This window comes from Hemibagrus wyckioides, linkage group LG08, assembly GCF_019097595.1.
Source record: "Hemibagrus wyckioides isolate EC202008001 linkage group LG08, SWU_Hwy_1.0, whole genome shotgun sequence".
In the NCBI taxonomy this organism is placed as follows: Eukaryota; Metazoa; Chordata; class Actinopteri; order Siluriformes; family Bagridae; genus Hemibagrus; species Hemibagrus wyckioides.
In genome coordinates, this window is record NC_080717.1 from 26,975,084 (window position 1) to 26,987,697 (window position 12,614).

The 12,614-nt window shown below is 40.2% G+C and overlaps 1 protein-coding gene across 2 annotated transcripts in view; it reads right to left on the bottom strand.

Moving 5' to 3' along the window:
- Window positions 1–5,754: 5,754 nt before the first annotated feature.
- far1 (fatty acyl CoA reductase 1) overlaps window positions 5,755–12,614 on the bottom strand; it is a 29,766-nt gene continuing 22,906 nt past the window's right edge. For both annotated transcript variants that reach the window (XM_058397518.1, XM_058397517.1), the window contains exons 10-12: window positions 9,616–9,745; window positions 8,629–8,756; window positions 5,755–6,043 (exon numbers count right to left, since the gene is read on the bottom strand). In XM_058397518.1, coding sequence (XP_058253501.1) covers window positions 5,881–6,043; window positions 8,629–8,756; window positions 9,616–9,745 — 421 coding nt within the window. In that variant the 3' untranslated portion in view covers window positions 5,755–5,880. The remainder of the gene's footprint in view (window positions 6,044–8,628; window positions 8,757–9,615; window positions 9,746–12,614) is intronic.

Sequence of the window (12,614 nt, forward strand, 5' to 3'; positions counted from 1 at the left end):
TTTTTCAGCCTTATACCATGCTGCCACCACACTTTACCTTAGTGTTTTTTTTTTGTTTTTTTTTTAAGTATTTCTTTATAAATAATGACCAAAAAAGTTTTGGTCTACATGGTCTCATCTGATCATAACATAACTTTTGCTACATTTATTTTGTTTATTATTATTTTTATTATTAATTATTTATTTTGCTCCTCTATATCATCCTCTGTAGTGTTTTGTTTCTCTTATACCACAGCAACTTGCAATGATTACCATTTGTAACACGTTTTTAAAGAAACAACAATACAGTTGGGTAAAATAAGTATTTGACCCCTTACTGATTTTGTAGATTTGCCCACTCACAAAGAAATAGGGTCTATAATTGTTATGGTAGGTTTATTGTAACAGATAGAAAGAATATCAACCAGAAGTCCAGAAATAACACATACTAATACTGATGATGATGATGATAGTGTTATAAATGGAGTTGCATTTCAGTGAGTAAAATAAGTTCCTTACCAACCAACAATAATTCTGGCTCCCACAGACTGGTTATGTGGTACACAGATTAGTCCTGCCAATTTAAAAAGTGCTTCTAATGACAATTTGTTATGTGTATAAAAGACACCTGTCCACAGAACCTCTATCTTCCATTCAAACCTCAACACCACCATGGGCAAGACCAAAAGAGCTGTCAAAGGACATCAGGGACAGGATTGTCGACCTGCACAAGGCTGGAATGGGCTACAAGTCCATCAGCAAGAAGACATCTGATGTGGAGACATCTGTTTGAGCGATTATTCACAAATGGAAGAAATACAAAACAACCAAGCAATCACCCTCGGTCTGGAGCTCCATGCAAGATTTCGCCTCATGGGGTAAGGATGATCCTGTGAAAAGTACAGGGGAGGAGCTTGTAAATGATCTTAAGGCAGTTGGGACCACACTCACCAGACAACAATACGCCACCATGGATTGAAATCCTACAGCACCCGCAAGGTCCCCTTCTCAAGAAGGCACATGTACAGGACTGAAGTTTGCTAACAGACCTCTAAATGATTCAGAGAAGGTTTGGGACAAAGTGCTGTGGTCAGATGAGACCAAAATTGGGCTCTTTGGCATCAGCACAAAGAAAAATGCCGACCACGACATTAAGAACACTTTCCCTAAAGTCAAGCATGGAGGTGAAGACAATGATTTGGGGCTGTTTTTCTGCTAAAGGTACAGGCCGACTTTGCCGCATGGAGGGGCCAATGGACAGGGCCATGTATTGTAAAATCTTGCATGAGAACCTCCTCCCATCAGCCAGAACACTGAATATGGGTCGTGGATGGGTCTTCCAGCATGACAATGACCCGAAACATACCACCAAGGCAACATAAGAGTGGCTCAAGAAGAAGCACATTAAGGTCCTGTATTGGCCTAGCCAGTTACCAGACCTTAATCTTACAGAAAATTTATAGAGGGAGCTGAAACTTCAAGTTGCCAAGCGACCGCCAAGAAACCTTAAGTATTTAGCAAAGATCTGTAAAGAAGAGTGCAACAAAATGTGTGCAAACCTGGTAACCGACAACAGGAAGCATCTTACTTCTGTGTCAAGTCATGTTTTGCTTGGGGATAAAATACTTATTTTACTCACTGAAATGCAACTCAATTTTATCTTGATTTTTGGTAGATATTCTGTCTCTATCTGTTACAATAAACCTACCTTAACAATTATAGACCCTTCCTTTCTTTGTGACGAAATCAGTAAGGGATCAAATACTTATTTCCCTCGCTGTATGCCTTCATTGTGGGACGTCATTGAAAAATCTTTGTTCCTGTTATCACTTACATTACAACAGCTGTCCAGCGCTGTTCCCTCACCAGCATCCTGTATTTCATTCTATTTAAATGACAAAGGAAAACAAGCAAACAAAACACATCGTTTCATTTTAAAAAGAAACCAGAAAGCACAAACTCCTCTGTCCTGAAGACATGGGAAAATGAATCGTTACTGACACTGGAGACTCCTTCCATAAATAAACTAAAATCTCCTTACAGAAACTTCACCACAACAATACAGACTTTTTAAATGTTTTTTTAATTACATAATTACTATTTAATTTATGTATAATAAAATTGTTACTATACTATCACACAGATTTGTATGTATAACTTAAAAAAAATATTAGTAAATAAATAAATAAATATGAATTAATTAATTATTCATACAATTAATTATACACAAATTAATTAATTAATTATTAATCAATCAATAAATCATTCATATTATTTTTTATTTATTTAAAAACATTGAATATATATATATATATATACATACTTTTATGTATGTTATACATACAAGTCTCTGTGTGAGCTGTTAAAATAGAAACAATAACGTATTATTTTATTTTATTATTTTATTTATTTAATAACGAGCGCGTGCACATGAACCTGTGAATCGACTCGGAGTTGAAACCGTCCGCGCTGCTGCTCTGAAAAATGAATCAAAAAAATGAATCAAAACTGAGAATTCAGTATCGCTATGATATACAGTGCAGAGTTGGGGGGGGGGCATCCTAGCAACAGAGTTATGATTAGTAATAAAGACTTATAATAAAACCAACAGTAAAAATAAATTATGAAATAAAATTGATCTACAATCAACAAAAGTAAAAAAGGTTTCGCTCCAAATGTGTTGTGCCTTCATGGCCACTAGAGGGCAGCATGGTTCAACCTGATAAACACACAGCACGTGTTAGGATACGCACACGCACGCGCCCGCGGATTGGTTGGATTGAATCCACTAAAAAGCACGTGGCGAAGATGACTGATTAACTCATCAGTATCTATTCTGGTCACATCGCTTTCATATCATCTCATACTGTGCATTAACAAATCATGACTTTAACTCTATTAAAAGGACAGGAGGATTTTTTTTTCCGAGTCAGAAACACACCGCTCTTAGACTTCATGTCGTTTATTCCGTATTTTGGTTTACAAATACAAGGCACCCAATGTATCTCCCCCCCCACACACACATTCGACATCAATTTCTGTGGCATTTAACAATTCTCAGAGGAAATAAAAATACAGCCTGATAAAGAACATATCCGAACCGTACTTGTTTGGATAGATGTCATGACGACGAGCGAGACGGAGAATAAATAAAAAAAAAATCAGGGCGATGGAGTGTGTTGGCTTCGTCGAAGGCCTCGGGATCAGATGTGCTTCAGCAGCAGGAGGGGAGAGCTGTGAGAAGATCACAGCTGTGAAACGCCCTTTGAAACCAGGACGAGACCCGAGCCAACGTTCGGGAAGCAAGAGAAAAATTCTGGCATTAACGATCCCAGAGGAATTTCACCCGAAATGGATTTGTCTGGATTCGAGGTGTAGATCACAATTCAGACAGATCTACGCTTGTCTTAATAATGATTACAATTATAATAATAATAATAATAATAATCAGATTGACGACATAATAATTACGCACATTATCTGCATTAAAGGGCAAGTCGGGTCTGTATCTGCAGCTCATGTATAATAACCCAGACACGTTTCTGTGTACAAAGACTTTCCCCCAACATCTCCTTTCTGACATGATTGTTTCTCAGACGTTAGAGATGTGTTGGATTGACCACACGCATGCACCACCAATCGTTCAGTCTATTTAAACTGAGAGGGTTTCCTTCATCCTGCACTGCTTCAGCGGTCAGAAAGCCGAATGCAGCAATTTGTACAAGCTCAGCTTCTTGAATCTGACTGGTCAGAGCCGGCAGCTCTCAGAGGCGTTCGGATCATAGGTGTGTAGCATGTTTTTGTTTCTGTCGGAACAGATCATTCACAAGAACCCTGACCGAAGGCTAACAATAAACAGAACGATAAATAAACCCCAGCATTGGAGATTAGTCACTTTCTACATAGAACATTTTTTAATGTAGCTATAAACAGCTAAAAAGCATGACGATTGGTGAACCTTAGTTGAATCTTACTGAGTCGCCCTATTATTGGGATATATCCACTATCAAAACAAAAACAAAACAAACCCTGTTGTGGATTACTTTCCTACAACAACACACCTCTGAGACTGAGTGTTTTATGTCATTTGCATTTCAAACATTTATTATTGGAATTCAGCAAACGACGTCCATTACGTGTCGAATATTCCTTTCATTTAACGTGTCACTAAACACTCTGGAAACAAAGAAGGAATATTCTTTATAAATCTTTATTGTGATGTGGGGTGAAATACAAAAGACAATCATCTCAGGCTCTCTCTCTCAGTCGGAGGTGTTACAGTTGTCCCTGGAGGTCAGTTTACCGGACGATATAAACTGCTCCAGTAACACATCACACTGGTTATTGTGAGTCGTTTGTTTTGTGGTTGTTGTAAATGAAGCTTTGGTATTAGCTGCATGGGTGTCACTTGGGGGAAAAAAAAAGAGGACCTGCTTTTCTGCTGTGTTTTGCAAAAGTAATAGCACCCCCCATGTCTTATATAGACAAATCTATGTTGGGGTGAAATTCCTCTTGGGCTCAGCACGACGAGTTTTACTGTTTTCCCAGCTGCAAAAAAAAAAACATTCCAGACGCAGCAGGAAAATGAAGACGAGCTTTACTTTCACGCCACGGAGAGCACTAAAAGCTCGGGCTTTAAACTCACGGCGAGGTCAAGAGTGACCGTTCGGAGAAACGTGAGCCGGGCAGCCGAGAAATGACGGAGTAACACGAAGCGCCTGTAAGCCGAGTACATTATACATTAGAGGTCCCGAAGTCTATTTCCGTCATAAATAAACAGCCCCTGACTTTAGAAATGCTTGGTAATGAAAGTGTGGTACACGAACACTTTAGAAAACCTTTTTTAATTGCTTTTCAACATTCACATGCAACCCAGACGCAGCCGGTTTGTGAACCGAGCCTCTGTAGCTGCTGCTGCTGCGAAAAAGCGTACGAAAATCCAACTCCTTATTCACAGCGCTGAGGAAAACTCGCCTGTTTAAGTGTTTTACAACAACAACGACAAAAGAACAAGGAATAGTGAAGACGTAATGATTAGTAAATCTGTGTATTTACAAAATTTAGAAGATGGGACCTGAAATATAAGTTGGGTTTGGTGGAAAAACTAGAGAATGCTTGTGCTGTGGTTAGGTAGATTCTTCCTGTATCATTAAGAAAAACAAAAGCTAACATTGTGTGTCAATGCAAAACGTTAGTGTGTTAATCCAGCTGAAAAAAAACCCCAACAAGAGTTCCTTGCATAACCTAACAGCAATGTTCCAGCAACCTTCTTAAATAAAGCTTAGTCATAAATAAGTTATTAAGGAAGAAAAAAAACGGACTAAGCGAGGTCATCTAAAGGACTGAAGGAGTGTATCATAAAATAGGAAAGAGGCACAGAGCAGTGAACTAGCCATCGTGTCCCTATTCTCCAACCTTGTGCTTGATTCGGTGAAGGTCGGGAAATGAGTCACGGACGTCTGTAAACTGTAACGCGGAATTGTTTACGGTGCACTGACCGGTCTGGAACCGTGACGCGCCATGCTTTCTACAAAGCAGCCATTGATATCTGACCCTAAACGGAGGCACGCCGGAGGCCAGAGCTGGAGCGTATGCATAGCTATCGTAGAAAAGAGAAAGAGAAGATGAGAGAAATAGAGGGATAGAAGGAGAGAGGGAAACAGGAAGAGAAGGAGAGAGGAAGAGAAGGAGAGAGGGAGAGACGGAGAGTGGGAGAGAAGGAGAGTGGGAGAGTAGGAGAGAAGGAGAGATGGAGAGAAGGAGAGTGGTAGAGAAGGAGAGAAGGAGAGTGGGAGAGTAGGAGAGAAGGAGAGATGGAGAGAAGGAGAGATGGAGAGAAGGAGAGAAGGAGAGTGGGAGAGAAGGAGAGTAGGAGAGAAGGAGAGAGGGAGGGGATGAGGTTCAGTATTTCATGGTGCTGGACGCCCTGAAGTAGGACAGGAACTTGAAGCACAGGCTGACCACGAAATACCAGATGTTGCGTGCCATCTGGGATCGGGCGATGAAGACGCGCCAGATCAGGATCACCAGGACGGTGTTGAAGGTGTAGCGGATGTTTCTCAACCTGGAGGGGAAAAAAAAAATGAACACAAATGATCATTTACACGCTTTACAGGAACGACTGGGAAAACACACACGTGAAATGTTTCCTCTTAAAGCTTGTTTATTTTTAATGTCCATGTTTATATTTGAAGAAAAAGCTTCTCAATTTTCTCCCTAAATCGGTCATTTCCCATTGCCTACCAACGAGGGAGAATGAGTGACCATGTGACCTTTCCAAAGTGCTGCATCACATGGTCACACAATCAGAGGAAAGATCCATCTGCCTTCTTCACCTCAACCTTGGACATTTTGCGTTGCGGTGATGGACATGGGAGACAGAGTATGCCCCTCCCACTCAGAAACAACAACCAATCACGCTCTTGTAGACTCGTGGACACAAACTCACCATCTCACGAGATACTACAATCCTGATCTAACTTTTTTGAATCCAAGGCTCGTGAATTTGTGATGGAATTTCACCTAGAAAAAGCAGGCGCACCTCTTTCCTTTGTCCTTTCCCTTTCGGTGAATTCCATTCATGTTTTGTTTTTTTTACTGCTGCTTTAATAGCTTTAGCTTTCAGGCGGCTAATCGTAGTAGCTCTGCATTACATTCCATCTCCTACAGCACCAGAAGCAGCTGCTACGCTGCAGAATCAGCCATTACAGCACCAATCAATTAGGAAGCCTATCAAATAACCCCAAGTCTGAAATATGTGACGGCTCCATTATGTAAAGTTAGGGTTCACTCAGCAGGCGCTTTAGTTAAAAGTAAAGTAATACCAGCTGTGCCTAATAGACTGCTGTAGCTTTTAATCTAATGTGTAATCCATAAAGTCTTGGCAGCGTTCGATTCAGAAGTTGCTGATTAATAGAAACGCGTCTTGGATTATACACAGCGCTGTGTTTCTAGTGCATTCTTTCAGATATGACGGAGCGGAAACATATTAAACACCTGATTATGTGTAAAATAAATAAATAAATAAACAATCAGTACTAACCTTCTAAAGCATGTCATGAAGTAGAAACAAGAGGAGTGAAATCTCATATCAAATAAATAAATGACCAGATTTTTTTTTGTTGAATCTTTTGACCGGCTCTTGATCTCACCCACTCTGGCTTAAGGGACATAATTTAGTTTTTAATGATTTTTTAAAAGATTTCTTTAAATATCTGTTTTTATAATTTATAATTATATTACTAAAGTTATTTAAACTATACAAATGTATATGTAAAAAAAAGCCTTTGGTTAATATTGTTTATTTAAATATAAATCATAATTGCTAAAACGTTTACATTTTTAAATTAATTAATTAATTAATTAATTGGTCATGTTTTGCTTAATTTCTGTTCTGTTTAAAGCTGTGTTTAAATCACTGTCAGCCAACAGCCAACAAACTGAAGTACAAAAATTCTGGAAATTTGAGCTACACTATTAGATTGAATTATATTTCACTGTAATCATGATGTTTGGCTTCATCATGAGCTCCTTAACGCTCTCTTTTAAACGTTGCTGCTTTAAATTCTGCTTTGAGAATTTAAAGGATCAGATCTATCCTGACTGATTCCTGAGGAAGTGACCTTTCAAAGAATAAGAAGATCTATAATTTAGAATGCAGAACACACCCCGATCAGGCATAACGATCAATATGATCAGTGAGATGTGAAGTGAATAAGACTGAGTATTTCCTCATCATGGCACCTGTTAGTGGGTGGGATATATTAGGCAGCAAGTCAACATTTTGTCCTCAAAGTTGATGTTAGAAGCAGGAAAAATGGACAAGCGTAAGGATTTGAGCGAGTTTGATGAAGGGCCAAATTGTGATGGCTAGACCACTGGATCAGAGCATCTCCAAAACTGCAGCTCTTGTGGGGTGTTCCCGGTCTGCAGTGGTCAGTATCTATCAAAAGTGGTCCAAGGAAGGAACAGTGGTGAACCGGGGACAGGGTCATGGGCGGCCAATGCTCATTTGTGTGGTCTGAGCCAACAGACGAGCTACTGTTGCTCAGATTGCTGAAGACGTTAATGCTGGTTCTGATAGAAAGGATCAGAATACACAGTTTGCTGCGTATGCAGCTGCATAGCCGCAGATCAGTCAGGGTGCCTGTGCTGACCTCTGTGCACCGTCGAAAGAACCAACAATGGGCACGTGAGCATCATAACTGGACCATGGGGCAATGGAAGAAGGTGGCCTGGTTTGAAGAATCACGTTTTCTTTTACATCACGTGGATGGCCGGGTGCGTGATACCAAAGCACACCTTCAGGGATCTAGTAGAGTCCATGCCTCGACGGGTCAGGGCAGTTTTGGCTGCGAAAGGTGGACCGACACAATATTAGGCAGGTGGTCATAATGTTTTGCCTGATCAGTGTAGAAAATACTGTCAGAAAATCAGAAGTGTGAATCCTGGGGATGGAAAATTGGCCATGATGTTTGAGTGGGAGGAGCTTACTCTGTCTCCCCTGTCAATCACAGCAACACACGTTTATTTATTTATTTTCAGTCATGATGAATAATTCAAGTATTTTGTTTCTGGTTGAATGAGAACACAACTGTTTACTTCAGAAGGTGCTAAAGGGTTAAGATTTCGATGCAGACTCATGCTCACTTGTTGAGATGTTTGCGTGCAGCAGGCAGGCCCGATAACTCCTCGTTCAGCACGTACTGCTTCGTGCCCATGCAGTAACTCTCCATATATTCGGCCCAGTGTAACTGCCTGACGTCAAAGTTAAACACCTGCACAAAACAAGGTGGGGGGGAATGACAAATTACACCGTCATTAATGGGGAACTAATTTATAAACATAGAATAAACAGGCGTTTGTTATCTAAAGCGATACTGCATAATAAAAATAGTTCCAAAAGGTGATTATTAGAGTTGTTTAAACAGGGAATATAGAGCACTGCACCAACACATCACCCAGATGTTGATTATTTCCCAATAACAGCATGTCCCAAAGTGTGTTATTCTTCTTATAGTACAGAAATTGCCGAAAATGCAGTGCAGAAAATATCAAAGAACATAATCCATAATCCAGTTATGTCCGATGTAATGGAACATCCACAAAATCTTTCCTTTTATCACCGACGTTATAGCAGCTATAAACAACAGTTCCCTCACCTGTTTATAGAAACGAGAAGATATTAGGAAGAATGTGTTAATGAGAACCTCTAATTTGCATTACAGCCCGAAAAATCCAATTCAACACCGTCTGACCAATCAGATTTGAGCATTCAAAATTCCGAGATTTTGTCCGGCTTTATTCAAATAAGTGTTTAAGATTTGAATGAAATCCTTTATTTAAATACATAATACACTACAGGGTATGAACGGTTCAACACACACACACACACACACACTATTTATGGAATTTCAAGCATGATGCCTCAGCACTGTGGGCACAAAGACTCCATTCAGATGGCATTCACCACAGACATTCAGCCATACAATAACACACTGTATGAACACACACGCACCACCTTAATTTGCCATCTGCAGCTGAATAAATCAAGCCAATCAATCTGGTTGATTCTGTGCATATATACATATATTTCTAAGTGTATGTGTGTGTATGTGTGTGTGTGTGTGTGTATACCTTCCTGTCCTCAGCTCCAAGCTGGTTCAGGAGCATGGTGACGTTGTCAGTGTTCCACACCCATGAGTGGCTGGTGAAGTACTCCAGCACCATCATGGCCTTGTGAAGGCGTGTGATTGTCTTCATCATTCTGCATCACCAGGGAAACAGCTTTAGAAGATAAGCGCTGCCCCCCCCCACACGCACACACAGCGTGTCTCCTAATACCACACATCGACTGTCATTTCTGCTACACCAAGTGCTGTTAATAAGGACGGAACAACAGGTAGCAGTGTGCATTTTGAAATGGCCTGGCTAAATGACATGTCGTATCATGGGCTTTGCTTTATACACACCTCCATAAACAAACATTGAATAATGAAATTCAATTCCAATTTTGCACTGTGACCGTTTCAAAGTGCTGCACTGCTGCATTTGCAGTAAGCTGAACATTATATCCACACAGTAGATCCTTCAAGGAGCTGATTTACACTATATTGCCAAAAGTTTTGGGACACCCCTCTAAATCATTGAATTCAGGTGTTGTTTCTCAGGGGTTGGGCTCGGCCCCTTAGTTTCAGTGAAAGGAACTCTTAATGCTTCAGCTTCATACCAAGACATTTTGGACAATTTCATGCTTTGTGGGAACAGTTTGGGGATGACCCCTTCCTGTTCCAACATGACTGCACACCAGTGCACAAAGCAAGGTCCATAAAGACATGGATGAGTGAGTTTGGTCCTGAGTCCTGACCTAAAACCCCTAACACCACCATTGGGATGAATTAGAGTGGAGACTGTGAGCCAAACCTTCTCGCCCAGCATCAATCAACACCTCACAAATGCGCTTCTAGAGGAATGGTCAAAAATTCCCATAAACACACTCCTAAACCTTGTGGAAAGCCTTCCCAGAAGAGTTGAAGCTGTTATAGCTGTAAAGGGCGGGACAACTCCATATTACATTCATGTGCATGTAAAGGCAGACGTCCCAAAACTTTTGGCAATATAGTTTATAAAAGAACAGGAATTTCAGCATAATATCCGTCATGGGTCAGTTTTCAGAGCTGAGGTGTAATGATTATGAGACAGGGTGTGAGAGACAGGGTGTGAGAGACAGGGTATGAGAGACAGGGTATGAGAGACAGGGTATGAGAGACAGGGTATGAGAGACAGGGTGTGAGAGACAGGGTGTGAGAGACAGGGTGTGAGAGACAGGGTGTGAGAGACAGGGTATGAGAGACAGGGTGTGAGAGACAGGGTATGAGAGACAGGGTGTGAGATGGGGTATGGGAGACAGGGTGTGAGATGGGGTATGGGAGACAGGGTGTGAGTGGTCTTTGTAAAGAACCTGGGTTTGGAAGACTACATAATTAAATTTAAAAAAAAAAATCCAGACCATATTTCAGCATAGAAGACCAGAATGATTGAACATCTGCAGAATTTTCCATCTGTCCCAACTGTTTTAGGATCCATTCATGGGTTTAGGAAAACTCTTCACAAGGCAAAATTATGACATGCTCTATTCTAATCTGTACACTTCCTATACTACAGGCTTCCTGAACTGAAATACATTTCTCTTTTGCATGTGTCCTAGTAGATTTGTAGTATTTTATAGTCCCTAAAACTGATCATAATATTTACTGTGTAATGAAAATCTCACTTCAGCCACAGTGTTTTTTGTTGTTGTTAAAACGGCCCTTTACCCAACACGACCGTTGCAGGAAGATGCCAAATCGAGGGTTAAAGAGCAAACGAAACCAAGCTTTAGTGCTCAAAGTATATTTCAGACACAATTCCTACATAAGCTGTATAGAATCGCCAAAACTACTGTCAGAGCTGCTGACCAACACCTTCTGACCAATCAGATTTGCTCAACTCAGTGGCACAGTGGTATGATGTACTTTCAATGCTACTGTAAAGATTTTTTTATCTTTATTTTTTATATTTAGGTTATGTAGAGTTGAAATACAGTTCAAAGCCAGTAAGTCAAGATTCAAGATTCACCAGAACTTGCATTAGCCTCGTAGATCAAATATTTTGGTGAAAGACTACAATTGGTGTAATGGAAATTTTTTGAATGTCAATATTTGGCCAAAAATCACTTGAGGTCTGTAGACAGAATTAAAACTTCTGCACCCAGGTTCCCTTTAAGACGCATTCAAGACAAACAACCATATATGCCAAACAGAAGTGATAAGACATGAGCAAAGAGACACATATAAAGCCTCATATAAAGAGCCACATATAAAGCAAATCAAATCAGATGCTTTTCTGACCAAACTGGACTGAAGATCATCATACAGGATTAGCATAACGTTTTATTTTCAGATACCAAACAGAAGCCATGCCTGGTAGAGAGAAGAATTCCCAGTTATTTATTCAGTTTTTCAGAGAACTCTTGAGAACTGAGGTGTTTTTTTGGCAGAACTGTTTGGGATCTGGTCCGTTTCCAACGTCGGTGAGCTCAAAGATTAGACTGAAACATGAAATGACTGCACGATCAGGTCAATAGTCAAGACTTCAAGGTGTGGCTCACCAAAAAAACAAACAAACCTGATCCACATGCTTCCAATTTCCAAAAACACAAACGTGTAGTAGCATAGAGTCAAGGCAACTGGACAGGATGTTTTACTGCTTGTCTGAACACTCTTCCACACAGACTTTGCTGGAGCTTAAATGGAAACTGGAACCGAGAAAACCGCTGATGGCAGGAACTGTTTATTTGCCGTGAAAACGAAACTCGTGTTTATTTTAGAAAGACAAATGAGCATAATCAGTGTCACAACTCTGAATTGATGGAGGAAGTAAATCACCGGCATCTGCTATTATCTGAAATGTTCTATTGAAACAAATCATGGTTTGTAATCTCTAGCTGTCGTTTCTGTCTAAACAAATATTAGTGCTGCTTTGTACAGATGTTTTCTGACTGGATAGTGACATCTCCTTTACAGAAATGAACAAATAAAATGTTTTTACACTACAATAATCCAGGTGGTGGTTCGACGCTTCAGTAAACCCCAAGT